At 44.9% G+C, this 16,438-nt stretch overlaps 1 protein-coding gene across 2 annotated transcripts in view; it reads right to left on the bottom strand.

Annotated features, from left to right (window-relative positions):
* Positions 1–5,018: 5,018 nt before the first annotated feature.
* Asgr2 (asialoglycoprotein receptor 2) overlaps positions 5,019–16,438 on the bottom strand; it is a 13,777-nt gene continuing 2,357 nt past the window's right edge. For both annotated transcript variants that reach the window (XM_013013272.1, XM_013013273.1), the window contains exons 2-8: positions 14,848–14,964; positions 13,698–13,793; positions 13,056–13,127; positions 11,764–11,850; positions 11,535–11,680; positions 5,551–5,657; positions 5,019–5,347 (exon numbers count right to left, since the gene is read on the bottom strand). In XM_013013272.1, coding sequence (XP_012868726.1) covers positions 5,191–5,347; positions 5,551–5,657; positions 11,535–11,680; positions 11,764–11,850; positions 13,056–13,127; positions 13,698–13,793; positions 14,848–14,964 — 782 coding nt within the window. In that variant the 3' untranslated portion in view covers positions 5,019–5,190. The remainder of the gene's footprint in view (positions 5,348–5,550; positions 5,658–11,534; positions 11,681–11,763; positions 11,851–13,055; positions 13,128–13,697; positions 13,794–14,847; positions 14,965–16,438) is intronic.

Genomic DNA, 16,438 nt, shown 5'->3' with positions numbered 1-16,438 from the left:
AGGCATGCAGCACTGTGCCTAGCTTTTATTGGTTGAAATGAAGTCTACTCTCTTTGCCTCCCAAGTAGCTGTGATAATAGGCTTGAGTGACCACACCCAGCCTTGTGTGATGGTTTTGCACCAGAAAAAAATAACTGTATAAAAGGTATTTTTGTTTTTGTTGTTGTTTTTTGCTGGTCATGGGGCCAGAACTCTGGGCCTGGGCACTGTCCCTCAGCACTTCAGCTCAAGGCTAGCGCTCTACCACTTGAGCCACAGCACCACTTCCGGCTTTTTCGGCTTATGTGGTGCTGAGGAATCAAACCCAGGGCCTCATGCATGCAAGGCAAGTACTCTACCACTGAGCCACCTTCCCAGCCCTGTATGTTATATATGTTCTCTGTATTATTTCTTACAACTGCATATGAATTTTGTTCAGTAGGGTTTAGCTTTATTCAGTCTACTAACTTGGGGAATTTTCTACTATTCTATCATTATTAATTCCCTCCTGGCACTACATTTTGGTTTATCTTACAGTTGATTTTTTTTCTGTTCTAAGTCAGATGCTAGGTTTATATATTTTTACAATACATTTTTACATCTTACATTTTAGTAAAATGTAAAAATATAGGCTCATGCCTACTCAGGAAAGCTGACATTTGAGGATCACTGTCCTGTGAAACTGTTATCTCCAATTAATCACCAAAAAGCCAGGACTAGATTGTGACTTAACTGGTAAAGCACTAACTAGCCTTGAGCAAAAAAGATCAGGCCCTGAGTTCAAGCACCAGGATCAGCATACATACACACACACACACACACACACACACATACACACCCCCCCACCACCACCACCAACAACAACAATAACAACAACCTTGAAGCTGTACATTTTCCTCAGAACCCAGCTTTAGTTCCATCCTATATGTGCTGATATAGTTCATTATTTTACATATAATTTTCCCTTTAGATCATAGTAATATGGTAAAATATTTCTTCCTTTACAAACAGCTAAGCTTCCTTTTTAATTTTTGTAAATGATTTTAATTTAACTGTATTTTTATTATTTATTTATTTATTTTTGTCAGTCATGGGGCTTGAACTCTGGGCTTGGGCGCTGTCCTTGTGCTCTTGAGCTTAATGCGAGTGCTCTACCGCTTGTGCCACAGTGCCACTTCCAGTTTTCTAGCGGTTTATTGGAGATAAGAGTCTCACAAACTTTCCTGCATGGCTGGCTTTGAACCGTGATCCTCAGATCTCAGCCTCCTGAGTAGCTAGGATTACAGGTGTGAGCCACCGGCGCCCAGCTTTAACTGTATTTTAACAAGAGAATACCACCTTAAAAATCTCTCCCTTGCCAGGTGATGGTGGCTCATGCCTATAAACCTAGCTACTAAGAAGGCTGGGATCTGAGGATCACAGTTCAAAGCCAGCCTAGGCAGGAATGTCTGTGAGACTCTTATCTTCAATTAACCACCAGAAAACCAGAAGTAGTGTTGTGGCTCAAGTGGTAAAGCACTCATCTTGAGCTAAAGAGCTGAGGCACAGCATCCAGGCCCAGAGTTCAAGCCCCATGACCAACAACAACAAAAAAAATCTCTCCCTTAACCATGTGCCAGGGGCTCATGCCTGTAATCCTAGCTATTCAGGAGGCTGAGATCTAAGAACCAAGGTTCAAAGCCAGCCAGGGAAACAAATCTACATTTAGAAAGGTAAATGTCAGTCATTCTCATATCTAACTTTTAAGAAATTCATAGTTTAGTGATCACCAAAGATTATATCATTTGAGAAAAAAAAGTCTAAGTATTTATGAATCATGGTGGACTAGAGGGATACAAGAGAAGGAGTTATAAGGCTGACCTCTCTACCTAAGAAATTAGTTTTCGTTGGGCTGGGAAGGTGGCTCAGTGGTAGAGTGCTTGCCTTGCATGCATGAGGCCCTGGGTTTGTTTCCTCAGCACCACATAAGCAGAAAAAGCTGGAAGTGGCACTGTGACTCAAGTGGTAGAGCTGAGGGGCGGAGTCCAGGCCCAGAGTTCAGACCTCACGACTAACAAAAAAAAAAAAAAGAAAGAAAGAAAGAAAAGAAATTAGTGTTCACAATTTCCACATAATGATGTGAGCCTTTGGCACCAGAATTGATGGCATTGCACTGTACCAAGAAGCCAATGGATCAAAACTTGTTTAGTAAATGTATGTCCAATTCTGAATTTTTCTAATTTCTAATTTCTGTGTACAGAGGGGAGGGAGGAAGGGAGGAAGGAAGGAAGGAAGGAAGGAAGGAAGGAAGGAAGGAAGGAAGGAAGGAAGGAAGGAAGAAAGGCAGGCTAAGAGGTATGTTGTCTAGGGCTGGGAATTTTCCTGTATTTATATAAGTGTGTGTGTGTGTGTGTGTGTGTGTGTGTGTGTGTGTGTAAAAAGAAGAAAGGATTGTTACCAGAATTTATTCACTGGGGCTGGGAAGGTAGCTTAGTGGTAGAGTGCTTGCCTTGCATGCATGAGGCCCTGGGTTTGATTCCTCAGCACCACATAAGTAGAAAAAGCCAGAAGTCGCACTGTGGCTCAAGTGGTAGAGTGGTAGCCTTGAGCTGAAGAACTGAGGGACAGCACCCAGGCCCAGAGTTCAGGCCCACAACCAACAACAACAACAACAAAAGAATTTATTTATCAGTAACAATATTAGTACCATCCATAACTGATACATATTTGGAATTAAGAACTATATTAAATTAATTAAATTTTTATAGACAAAATTGTGAAATCTTATTCCATCTACGTGACAGTGGCCAAATAATGCCCATAACTGATGATAAAGAGCTATAAGTTTATGTTTGATACTTACAACTACAAATGTGAAAAGTAGAGGAAGCAGAGCATTGAAAGCAGTTTTTCTGGGCAGCAGGAATAGCTAAATCAATTGAAATCCTGCATGACCCTGCATGACTTTAAAGTGTTTTGCTTTTTTTTTTTTTGGACAGTCATGGGTCTTGAACTCAGGACCTGGGCACTATTCTTGAGCTTTTTCACTCAAGGCTAGCATTCTACCCCTTTGCACCACAGTTCTACTTCCCATTTTCTGGTGGTTAATTGGAGATAGGAGTCTTACAGACTTTCCTGCCCAGGCTGGCTTCAAACCATGATCCTCAGATCTCAGCCTCCTGAGTAGCCAGAATTACAGGTGTGAGCCATCCAGCCTTATTTTATTTAATATTAATCATGTACATAAAAAGAACAGTGATAGAGTGCTTACCTAGCATGTATGAAGCCCTGGGTTCGATTCCTCATAAACAGTACCACATAAACAGTACCACCTAAATAGAAAAGGCCAGAAGTGGTGCTGTGGCTCAAGTGGTAGAGTACTAGCCCTGAGCACAGAGAGGCTCAGGGACAGAGCCCAGGCCCTGAGTTCAAGCCCCAGGACTGGCAAAAAAAAAAAAAAACAAAAATAAAAGAACAGTCTTAGTCAATTTTGTGATTGAGTAATCTTGACCTATTACAAACTTACAAGCAAAAATTACTTGAAACATTATTTGTCGAAAACAATCAAAAATGAAACTAGCCTCTGTAGTCCTAGCTACTCAAGAGGCTGAGATCTAAGTATTGAAATTCAAAGCCAGTCTGGCCAGGAAAATCCATGAAATTCATGTCCAATTAACCACAAAAAGCCAGAAATGAAGCTGTGGTTCAGGTGGTAGTACACTAGCCTTGAGCACAAAAGCTTAGGGACAGTACTCAGACCCTTGAGTTCAAGCCCCAGAACTGGCAAAAACAAAAACAGAAACTATTTGCCCATCACAGAGCGTGGCTAAATATTGGGTGGTACATCTATACTTTGAAATTCTCTATGGCTTTAAAATTCAATGAAGTAAAACCCTTTTGGGCAATGGCATTGATTAGAAAAATGATCATAAGACATTGTACAGTGGAGAAAAAGAGCTACATGATTCTACAGAGTATTGCATTTATGCAGGAAACATTCTGAGAAGATATCCAGAAATATATAACACTGAGGAGAGAAAAGGAAGAAAAGACACTGGGGTATGTGCATGCATGTGCACATATGTGTGTCTATGAACAACCTTTTTTTTTTACTAACATCATATATAACTTCACAGTTTTAAATTTTTGCCTATGGCTGGGAATGTGGCTTAGTGGTAGAATGCTTACCAAGCATGCATGAAGCCCTGGGTTTGAGTCTTCAGTACCAAAAAGCTGGAAGTGGCACTATGGTTCAAGTGGTGGACTGCTAGCCTTGAGCAAAAGAAGCTCAGGGACAGTACCCAGGCCCTGAGTTCAAGCCTCAGGACGGGCACAAAAAAAAAATTGCCTAGCAAGTGCAAGACCTTCAGTTCAGACCTCAATACTAACAAGAGATATGTAGATGATAGAGAGGGATGAAAGATAGATAATAGATATAGATAGACAGACAGACAGACAGACAGACAGGTAGATAATAGAGAAACTGGCTTGTGTAAGGTCTTCAGTTCAATCCCTAATATCTCAAAAATGGCAAAAAAAAACCCACCTTAAAATATAATTGTTTAAAGGTCTTTCTAAGGCCACCCACTGCAGAAACTGATGGAGATAACCTGTGTTGGAGATAATGTCTTTGGAATTCAAATGGACCAGCCAGGCTGGAAATGGTGGACAGGGATCTGAGCAAACCTTCTGTTCTTCACACACATCTTCCCTGGAGGTTGAGGTTTGTCCCCAAATGCAGGGAAAGGAAAGAGCACCTGGATGGCCTCTAACTTCCCCTCATAACTGTCACTGAGCCATTTCTGGTCCTAGCCTCTCTCCTCTCCTCCCTAACCCTCCACAATCCCACTGGTGGTGTTTGCCAAGCTGCAAGGCTACAGGGTTACTCCTTGTCTCCCTCCTCCTCCAGCCCTTCTGTCTGGCCTTCTTTGTCCCCTTCATGTCCCAGTCCCAAATAACCAAGCCACACAGTTGCAAGTATTTGTGTCTTCTTTTCTCTACTCCATTGAGAAGGGTGAGCATGAGACTAATTACAACACATTGTGGTGTGAGGAGGGATCTCAGCCTTCCCAGCACCCACTGCCTATTTCTCCTCAACTCCTCTTCCCCATGCCTGGGACTCCATTTGTCTTCTGTTCTTCACAATCCTCCTCCATGGAGAAGCTAGATTGATGCAGAAGTGGGCCGGGGCAGGGGCTGGGGGTACCAATGGGAGACACTGAAGCCGGGCTCCTACACGGTGATATTATGTTTCATCTCACAGGCCCAGTGGTACAGCTCTGCACAGAATTTGTCGTTCCAGAAGCCATTTGCCAAGACTACCGCACAGTCATCTCCTGCGCCCACCTCGTGGCCCTGCCAGTTATCTGGCTGAGCCATACCCCAGTGCCTAAGAAGACAGGACAAAGCTCAGGCTCTCCCCTCACCGTCTCCCACCAATCCAATCTGCTAATCCCCCCAAAAGGCACGGATCGCTCAGTGGGACCATCAAGGTAGAGAGTCGGAGAGGGAACGTTGGGGAAGTTGGCCCCTAAGGGATTTGTGTGTTGGGGTGAAAAGTCAACTGGGAAGGGATACAGGGAAGCCACTTACTGGTAGTTGTGCTCATAGTTGGTTCCATCCACCCATTTCCACGGGCCCTGTATGTCAGAGAGACCTATCCAGGTGTGAAAGGGGCTCATGTGTTCCACAATGAATCTCTGGAAAAACATGTGGGAAGAAGTTGCTAGATTCCAGAAATGTCTTGTACAATCATGATGTATCTGTGCAGGTGTGCCTCCTTCTGCTTCCTCAGCCTGATCTTCCCCAAGCTAAGACATCCCTCCCTCCCCAGGAAGGGTTTCCTTGTTCTTCCTCTATAACAATAGCTGTTGAGTGCTTTTTGCCAGTCCTGGGGCTTGAACTCAGGGCCTGGGCTCTGTCCCTGAGCGTCTCTGTACTTAAGACTAGCGTTCTACCACTTGAGCTATAGCACCACCTCCAGCTTTTTCTGTTTAGGTGGTGCTGAGGAATCGAACCTAGGGTTTCATGCATGCTAGGCAAGCACTCTCCCACTAAGCCACCTTCCCAGCCCTGTTGAGTGTTTTGTTTTATTTATTTTAATGTAAAGAAAGTAAGTTTATTTAAAAGCAAAAGTTGAAAGAAAGACCCATTTGTAAAAGTGGACTCTTTGAAGAGAAGGGAAATCTCAAGTTGGATATCCCCATGGCTATTTAATGGACATTTTCTAGGACAAACTTTGCATAAAGTGCTTTACAAAAATGACCTCATTTAGGAGGCAGGCACCAGCTCATGCCTGTAATCCTAGCTACTCAGGAGGCTGAGATCTAAGGGTCATGGTTTGAAGTCAGCCCAGGCAGGAGAGTCCATGAGACTCTTATCTCTAATTAACCCCCAGAACAGCAGAAGTAGAGCTGTTGCTCCAGCAGTAGAGTATTAACCTTGAGAAAAAAAATCTCAGGGGTAACTCCCAGACCCTGACTGAGTTCAAGCCCCAAAACCAGCACAAAAAATTATCTCATTTAATCCTCAAAAGTCCTCTAAGTTGATTGTCATAGTGATTGTCACTTTGCAAGGTAATAGAATGCAGAGAGCCAATCCAGCATCTAATTCCTACCTACCACACTGTTTCTAGGCCTAGCTGACATTTCACCCATTTTTGACTGCTACTCTGACTCTGGTCCTCTTCTTGTCTTCTATCTACAGCTTCCAACACTTGGATTCTCAGCTCCTGCTGCTCCCACATATCCCAGAACCCATAAATAATCTTGAGTTCACTCCCCTTCCAGATCCATCTGCCCCTGGTTGACCTTGCTCTGTGTGGCTGTCATTTCCTGAGGTTTGCCAGTCCTCAAGCTTCTGAGCTTGGACTCACAGGGTAGAACCCAATATGACCTGGCAACAGGGTCTAGCAGGTCTATGATGAATGGATGAGTTTGAGGGTGCTAGCCCACTGGCAAGGGCATGGGTGAAAATGTCTCTGAACTTAATAAACAGGTCCCCACTCTACCACTTGAGTACATCCAGCAGAATCTAGAGCCCCTTTGACAGAGATGGCTATCCCAAAAGACTTAAATCACCATGCTTGGCAATGCTGCAAAGGAATTATGTGATCAGCCTAGTTTTTTGGACATTTACCCTAACAATCCTCTCAACAGTGTGTAAAAAAAAGGTTAAATTGGAAGACAAATCACCTAATTCCATTTTCATTCCTTAGAGACACAACCAAGGTTGTAATTGATCACCTCGTTCAAGGGCTGGATCAGTTCTAGTACATTGCACAGTATCCTGTTGATGAAGAGGCAACCCCAGGGTTTGGTGAAGTTGCTCCTCATGTTCAGAGGGTTGACAGAATTGGGAAGAAGAGACCTAGACACAAAGTAATCTATTCACTGCCTTCTCAGTGGCCTCTTCTTATCAACAAAGAAATAGAATCACTGAAGTAAATATATAGATTATCAATCCTCAGGTCTCTGGATCAAAGACTGAGTAAAGAAGTCTCAGATGAGCAGAGAAAAATCATTCAGGATCATTCTTTCTCACTTCCTGGATGAGTAACAGGAAAGGAAGAATGACACCCATTTTCATAAGAGTAACAAAAAGAAAATCATCATAAAAATCATTCCACACTCTACCACTTGAGCTACATCCAGCAGATTTTCTCATCTTTCAAATGAAGAGTTATATAAACTTCTGGTTTCTGAAGCCAAAAAATTTCAGTTACCATTTAAAGTTATAAAAGTAATCACTAGTAAAACTAAGAGTGAACTGCCACTATTCTAAAATACAATAGAGGAGAAAACAAAGTAAATGTGAGAAAGCAAAAGAAGCATAAAACCCTTAAAAATAAACAGGACTGCTGGGTGCCAGTGGTTCATGTTTGTAATCCTAGCTACTCAGGAGGCTGAGATCTGAGGATCACATTTCAAAGCTATTCCATGCAGAAAAGTCTGAGACTCTTATCTCCAATTAACCACCAGAAAACCAAAAGTGATGCTGTGGCTCAAAGTGGTCAAGCACTAGGCTTGACTAAAAAAGCTCAGGAACGGCACCAGGCCCAGAGTTCAAGCTCCATGACTGACAAAAAATAAAATAAAATAAAAATAAATAGGACTAATATTAAACATGTCTACTAAAGATAAATGTTAAATGAATACATTCACCTTTTAACAGAAAAATCATTCCAGTTACTCAGAAGCCTGAAGTGGGAAGATCACTTGACACCAGGAGTTTGAGACTAGCTTGAAATCTATAGGAAGAGGTGGGGGAGGGAGGGGAGGAACTAGTTTGCTTAGCAAACATGAGGACTTGAATCAATTTTCTTAAAATGGTCATACTGTCAAAAGAAATCTAAATGCTGGGCAGAAAGACATTCACACCTGTAAATCAAGCTACTCAGGAGACTGAGATCTGAGAAATGTGGTTCAGAGTCAGCCCATGCAGACAAATCTGTGAGACACCTATTTCCAATGGTCAAAAAAAGGAGCCGGGCGCCCGTGGCTCACACCTGTAATCCTAGCTACTCAGGGGGATGAGATCTGAGGATCACGATTCAAAGCCAGCCCGGGGAAGGAAAGTCCATGAGACTCTTATCTCCAATAAACCACTAGAAAACCAGAAGTGGTGCTGTGGCTCAAGCAGTAGAGCGCTCGACTTGAGCTAAAGAGCTGAGGGATAGTGCCCAAGCCTAGAGTTCAAGCCCCATGACTGACAAAAAAAAAAAAAAAGGCTGGGAAGGTGGCTTAGTGGTAGAGTGCTTGCCTTGCATTCATGTGGCACTGGGTTCAAGTCCTCAGCACCACATAAGCAGAAAAGCTGGAAGTGGAGCTATGGTTCAAATGGTAGAGTGCTAGCCTTGAGCTGAAGAGCTAAAGGACAGCACCCAGGCCCAGAAGTCAGGCCCCATCACCAACCAAAAAAAACAAACAAAAAAAAATTGGTCAAAAAAAAGCCACAGTGAAGATGTGGCTCAAGTGGTAGAGTACCAGCCTTGAGAGTAAAAAGCTAAGCCAGAGTTTGAGGCCCTGAGTTAAAACATTCACACTGGTATAAAAACAAAACTAATCAGGGCACTGGTAGCTCACGCCTATAATCCTAGTTACTCAGGAGGCTGAGATCTGAGGATCTCAGTTCAAAGCCAGCCCAGGCAGGAAAGTCCACGAGACTCTGATCTCCAATAAACTACTCAGAAAACCGGAAGTGGTGCTGTACCTCAAGTGGTAGAGCGCTCACCTTGAGCTGAAGAGCGCAGGGACAACGCCTAAGCTGAGTTCAAGCCCCATGACTGACAAAAAACAAAAACAAAAAAACACTACTCTCATTCAGAATGACAATCCTTAAGAAAACAAACATTAACAGATGCTGGTGAGCATATGAGAAAAAAGGAAGCCTCCATGCACCACTGGTAGGGAGGTAAACTAGTGCAACCACCATGGAAATCAGTATGTCAGTTTGTCAGTTCTTCAAAAAACTAAAAATGCACCTACCTATGATCCTGTCAGATATATATCCTGTTAGATATATACCACTATTGGGCATATATCTAAAGGAGAAACATACCTGAATATCCATGTTTATAATAGTGCTGCTCACAATAACCAAATGGCAGAATCAGCCAAGGTGCCCAATCACAGATGAGTGGATAAAGAAGATATAGTACATATGTAGTACATATATATACTATATAGTTATCAGTACATATGTATACCACAGAATATCACATAGCCCTAGTGAAAAATGAAATTAAGTCACTTCTAGAAAAATGAGTGGAATTGGAGAACAACATGTCAAGCAAGATAAACCAAGCCCACAAAATGCAAATTTCATATGTTTTCATTTTTATGTGGACGCTAGACCTAAAAGGCATACTCATAGTTCATGGACATATACATATCTGAATGTAATGTATATATGTATGTATGCATATATGTGTATATATATATTTTTTTTTATATCCAGAATATGGTTCTAACTATGGGACTATTTAGAAGAATGAGGGGAAGGAGAAAGAAAAAAAGAAAGATGGAGGGTGAAGATAGCATTAGGAATCTCAAAGCTGTTGACAGCATGAACTTCTGAGTCAAATCACAAGAGTATGGAGACCTTATGAATGGCATCACATTGACTTTTGACTTTTTTTGTTGTTGTTTTTATGGTAGTGGTGGTGCTGGGATTTTAAGATGGGGTCTCACTTTGTGCCACAGTCAGTCTAGACTGTGATCCTCCTATTTGTGCTTTCCCTGTATCTTGGGATGACAGGCATGTACCACCACACCCAGCTACTGGCTAAGGTATTTCAAACTCTTTCCTGGGCAGATCTCAAACTGTGATATGCCCAATCTCTGAGCTTTAGAAGAGTAAAGGGGCACAGAAATGGAGGGACTACGAGTTAGCAGTGGTACTCACCGGACACTCTATTGAAAATGAACAATACAACTTGTTGGTGGGGAGGATGGGAGGGAAAAATTGGGAGAGAGTGAAGGAAGGGGTAACATTGCCCAAAAAGAAATATACTCTTTACCTGACTTACGTAACTGTACCTTTTACAATAACAATAAGAAATTTTTTGAAATGTCTTGTCTGATTGACCAAGAAACATTATACTCATAACCTGACTTATAGAATTGTAACTCCTTTGTACAACTACTTAATAATAACAATTTAAAATGCACAAAAGAGCTGGGAATGTGACTTAGTGATAAAGTGCTTGCCTAGCATGCATATAATCCTGGATTTGATTCCTCAGTACCACCTAAACAGAAAAAGCTGGAAGTGGCGCTGTGGCTCCAGTGGTAGAGTGCTAGCCTTGAGCAAAAGAAGCTCAGGGACAGTACCCAGGCACTGAGTTCAAGACCCAGGACTGGCAAAAAAAATAAAATAAAATGCACAAAAATCAGCCAGGAGCTGGTGGCCCATGCCTGGAATCCTACCTACTGAGGAGTCTGAGATCTGAGGATCTCATTTTGAAGTCAGCTTGAGCAAGAAAGTCCATGAGACCACCAGAAAACAGGAAGTGGTGCTGTGCCTCAAAGTGGTAGAGCGCTAGTCATGAGCAAAAGAGCTCAGGGACAGCGCCCAGGCCCTGAGTTCAAGCCCCACAACCAACGACAACAACAAAAAATGGCACAAAATGTCTTATGTGTTCTAATGGGTTGGTTCTTCCTCTGTGAACCATGTTCAAGGTCACTGTCTGGTGGCAGCAATGGAAATGAGAGGCAAAGGGCACCTTGCAGGGCTCCAGACACGCAGGAGAGCAGTCAATGGAATCCCACTACTCTGTTCCCTTGACACAGACAACAACCACATCTGAAGGCCAACATTGGGATTCACAGGCTCTCCATGTCCTGCCCTCAAGGTTTATCTCCCAACTGGCTCCTTGTCACTTTCTGTCAACTCCTGGCTACCATCTCCCACTTCTTAGACTCAGTGGCTGCTCCACTGTGTACCTGCCCAAACTCTGCCACACTTCCTCTTCTGGATTCTGTTTTAGGTTAAGAAGCAGGGAAAACAAGCCTGCTTGGGCCTACTCATTCAAAGCATTCCGGTTTTCCTCTGGCCTCCAGACAGCAGGGCCTCACCTGTTCATCCCAAGAGTTGATAACCACCAGGTGGGCATTCTCCAGCTGGCAGTATGCGTAGGCCTCGTGCCAATTCATCCCCGCACGCGAGAACCAGTAGCAGCTGCCTCCATATTTCACCCAATTAACAGGACAACATTTCGTGCCTGAGGGGACACAGGCCAGAGGGTGATGAGGCCCTGTTGTGGCCGGGACAGAGACACGGGGACCAGCGCCACTGAGTCCCTACCGTTGCTTTGGAGAAACACCATGTTGCACTCCAGGGAGCTCATATCCGTGGGGAAGTGCTTCAGGTGCAGGAACAAGGTAGCGTGGTCTAGGGGACAGAGGGACAGTGGGAGGGATGTGTGGGTCCCCTCCTGCCAGGACCAGGTGCAGGACCCCATCTGGAGGCTTCAGAACCTCACACCATACACACACCACAAAACACGTACCATACAGACACAACACACACCCACACTGCACATCATCTAATACAGTATACCCACACCACAGCCCACGCCACATATACCCCAACACACATACCACACACATACCATAACACACATACCACCCACCAAACACATACCACAACACACATACCAAACACATACCACACCACACACACCAAACACACACCAAAACATATATACCACACACCACACACACTGTATCTATGCCACCCCACAGCACATATAACACAACACAGCATACATAACATACCACATGCACCAAATACGTACCACAACACACCTAATGCACACATAACACACCCCACACACCAACACACAGCATAACACATGTACCACATCACACACACACACACACACACACACACACATTGTTGGCCCAGGAGCCTCCTCTCCTGCAGCTTAGCATGTTCTTTTCCTAGACAGAACTAGGCCCATTTAGTACAGATAGCAAATAACAGGCCTCCTCCCCTCTTTACCTTGAGATGACACTCCATTGGGGTAGTTACAACCCCCTTAAAGTAACCTTCAGTCTGGGCAGCTGCAGCCCCTTATCTGCCACTTGGGCAGCAGCCATAAATCCTATCCCGCCATGATGAAGCCCCTGGTCCACAGACCCACACCGTGTCTCCACCTCCAAGCCCCTCCTAGCCCCTGAAGCTTACATAGGTCATCTCAGACAATAGCACTTCTCTCTTGTGAGAAGGAGTCTTGCTGGTCCTCTTGCTGCCACTGAACCTTTTCTTTGTTCTTTGTGCCTAAATGTCTGCGTGGTTTTCTGGCAAAGTCTAACACACACATTGCACGCATGCCACACGCACACCACATCACATACCATAAACACACTAAACTCTTCAGATGGAGCACATGAGTCACATATAACACTCCACACAACATACATACCACACTCATACAACTCCACAACACCAGAGCACATACTGCACACAAATACCACCCCATACTCACACCACACACACAATACCCACACACGCACACCTCGCATATCACAGACACAATACACACATCCACCTCACACACAGACCACACGCATGCTTCGGGAGGAAAATGTGACCTGCTGTTACGTCCTGATGTTGTTTCTTCAGCTGGGCCTCCAGAGATGTCAATTTGTCGCTCATGCTGCCTTCTGAAAAAAAAAGGAAGACAAATTCCTCCTTCAGCCTCCTGCACCCACCTCCAGCCTCACACACTAGGGGGCGCCATTTGGAGCCCACAGCCTCCCGTGGAACATGGCCTAGTCAACATCTGAACCCTCAGCCCCATCAGGCTGCTCTGCACCTGCAGGGGCTTAGGCCACTGTGCTGTTGAAATTCCTTCTTTGGGTCCCTGTGTTCACACAACCCAGTCCCATGCAGTCCACACAACTTGCTGCAACTTGCTCCCACTCTCTGACCTCTGACCCCCTCACAACTCCCTCCCCCACCCCAGTTCCTAGAATTGTCCTCAGTCCCCCAAATACACAGTGCTCTTCCTCACCTCCTGTGGGTCACAGCCTCTTCTCTCTGGCTGGCACTCACCCTGCCTGCCTCAGTTGGTCCCCAGGGCCCTTCAAGTCAGGGCCAGTACCTGTAGAAGTCTTGCTAGCTCCTCAGGGCTAGATCATCTGCCCTGGGCTTCATCCCCACAGCCCCTGAGTAGATACAGCACTGAGCCCAGCAGATAAATCTGTGTGGATAAACGACGACCAGCCACTCACTATGGGAGCCCAGGGCCAGGACCTCCACCAGGGTGCTGGAGGAGAAGTTGTTGAAAGTTTCCTTCAGGGTACGCAGCTCTTCCTGCAGCCGTGTGCCTTGTCAGGAGACAGTGAAACAGGAAGGGGTGTGGGGCTATGCCCCCATTACCATCCATGTGACTCTCCCCCTCACTGCCCCTTCATCCATCCCATTCTTTTTTGGGGGGAGGGGTAGGAGGAGAGGTTAGTCCTGAGACTTGAACTCCGGGTCTAGGTGCTGTCCCTGAGCTTTTATTTATTTATTTTTTAGGTACAAAACCAGAACCCAAACTCAGTACCTGACACTTTCGCTCATTGGCTGGCATTCTACCAACTGAGCCATGCCTCCAATCCCAGTCCCTGAGCTTTTCTACTCAAGGCTAGTGCTCTACCACTTGAACCACGCCTCTACTTCTGGTTTGTTTGATGCGTAATTGGAGATAAGCGTCTCATGGATTTTCCTGCCTGGGCTGGCTTTGAACTACGATCCTCAGATCTCAGCCTCTTTTTTTTCCCCTTATTTATTTATTTATTTATTTTTTTGTCAATCATGGGGCCTGAACTCCAGGCCTGGGCACTGTCCCTCAGCTCTTCAGCTGTAGACTAGTGCTCTACCACTTGAGCCTCAGCCCCACTTCTGGCTTTTTCTACTTATGTGGTGCTGAGGAATCGAACCCAGGGCCTCATGCATGCAAGGCAAGCACTCTACCACTGAGCCACCTTCCCAGCCCTGATCTCAGCCTCTTGAATAGCTAGGATTATAGGCATGAGCCACTATCACCTGGCTATTGATCCCATTTTTTTTTTTTTGGGTCCGGTCATGGGGCCTGAACTCTGGGCCTGGGCGCTGTCCCTCAGCTCTTCAGCTCAAGGCTAGCGTTCTACCACTTGAGCCACAACGCCACTTCTGGCTTTTTTCTTTTTGCTTATGTGGTGCTGAGGAATCGAACCCAGGGACTCAGGCATGCAAGGCAAGCGCTCTACCACTGAGCCACCTTCCCAGCCCCTTCCTCCCATTCTTGACTTCTTATTGTACTCAGCACCTGTAGCATGCTGCCTCCTCTTCCCCTCTCATTGCTCTCATCATTATCCATAACCCACCCCCATCTTTGTCTCATCCCTGTAACCTCACTTTGAGACCCAATCACACAGACGGCCACCAGCAGCAGGACATTGAGGCTCAGGGCGAGCAGACTGAGATGGAAGCTGGAGCAGAGGCGTTTTGGAAAGGTCTGGGAAGGAGGCTGCCCTGTAACAGAGAAAAAGGGTGTCAGAAGCCACACATTCAAGGGACAGGAACAGGGCAAGGAAAGAAACAAGTATGGCATTCTGGAGGAGCCAATGGATTTGACCCCATTAATGGGGTGTTAAACACAGAACATTTATACATCTGCACCTACAGGAACATGGGCAAGCATGCACACACCACACACACATACACACACACACACAGGTACATATAACATACACACACGGTACACAATAGTCACAACAGCTCTGTGAAAAGCCAAGCTCTTACACCTGAGATGAGGGACACACCTGCCCTTTGCTAAACATGCTTCATAAGAAAAGAGGGCTAGTGGATGCTAATGGCTCATGCCTGTAATCCTAGATACCCAGGAAGTTGAGATCTGAGAATCATAGTTCAAGAACCCAGCCTGACAATTTCAAGAGACCCTTATCTCCAAATAATCAGCCAAAAGCCAAAAGTGGGGATGTGGCTCAAGTGGTAGAGCACTGTCCTTGAGTGAAAAAAACTAAGCAAGAGCTTGAGGCCCTAGGTTCAAGTCCCAGTATCGGTAGGAGAAAGGGAGCAAGAATTTTCAAGACACTGGACATCAACAAAGGAAAGGCATTGATTCCTGAAAAAGAGGAAACAAATAAGATGAACCAAAATACTCCATCTTTTTTTTTCTTTTGGTTGGCTGTGGGGCTTGAACTCTGGGCTTGGGCGCTGTCCCTCAGCTCTTCAGATCAAGGCAAGCACTCTACCATTTGAGCCACAGCACCACTGCTGGTTTTCTGGTAGTTAATTGGAGATAGAAGTCTCAGACTTTTCGGCCCAGGCTGGCTTTGAATTGTGATCCTCATATCTCAGCCTCCTGAGTAGCTAGGATTACGAGTATGAGCCACCAGCACCTGGCAAAATGCCCCATTTTATACTTAGAGAAAGTTTTTGAGCCACAGGACATGGAAGGGAAATTAAGACAGAGGCCAGCAGCTTCCCTAGTCCAGGAGATAGAATTTAGAGTTCGAGCTCAAGATGGTCAGGACTCACTGGATCAGACAGATTGCAAATTACTGTATCCTAGAAGAAAGCTCAAGAGTATATAGAGGAATACAAAAGTATCCAGCACCTGGTGTGGTAAAATTCACAAAATCTGGCATCCAGTCAAAGATATACAAGATATATAAGATGTACAGGAAAACACAGGTCATATTGAGGAGGTTAACAAATCAATCAAACAGGCTGAGGATGTAGAGTGCTTGCCTCGCCCGTGACCTGGATCCCATCTTCAGCACCAAAAGTAAATGAAAAAAATCTATTAAAATGGATGCAGAGGGGCTGGGAAGGTGGCTCAGTGGTAGAGCGCTTGCCTTGCATGCCTGAGGTCCTGGGTTTGATTCCTCAGCACCACATAAGCAAAAAGAAAAAATGTCGGAAGTGGCGCTGGGGCTCAAGTGGTAGAGCGCTAGCCTTGAGCTGAAGAGCTGAGGGACAG

Source organism: Dipodomys ordii, unplaced genomic scaffold, assembly GCF_000151885.1.
Source record: "Dipodomys ordii isolate 6190 unplaced genomic scaffold, Dord_2.0 Scaffold19, whole genome shotgun sequence".
Taxonomy (NCBI): Eukaryota; Metazoa; Chordata; class Mammalia; order Rodentia; family Heteromyidae; genus Dipodomys; species Dipodomys ordii.
This window is presented reverse-complemented; position numbering and strand designations above follow the sequence as displayed.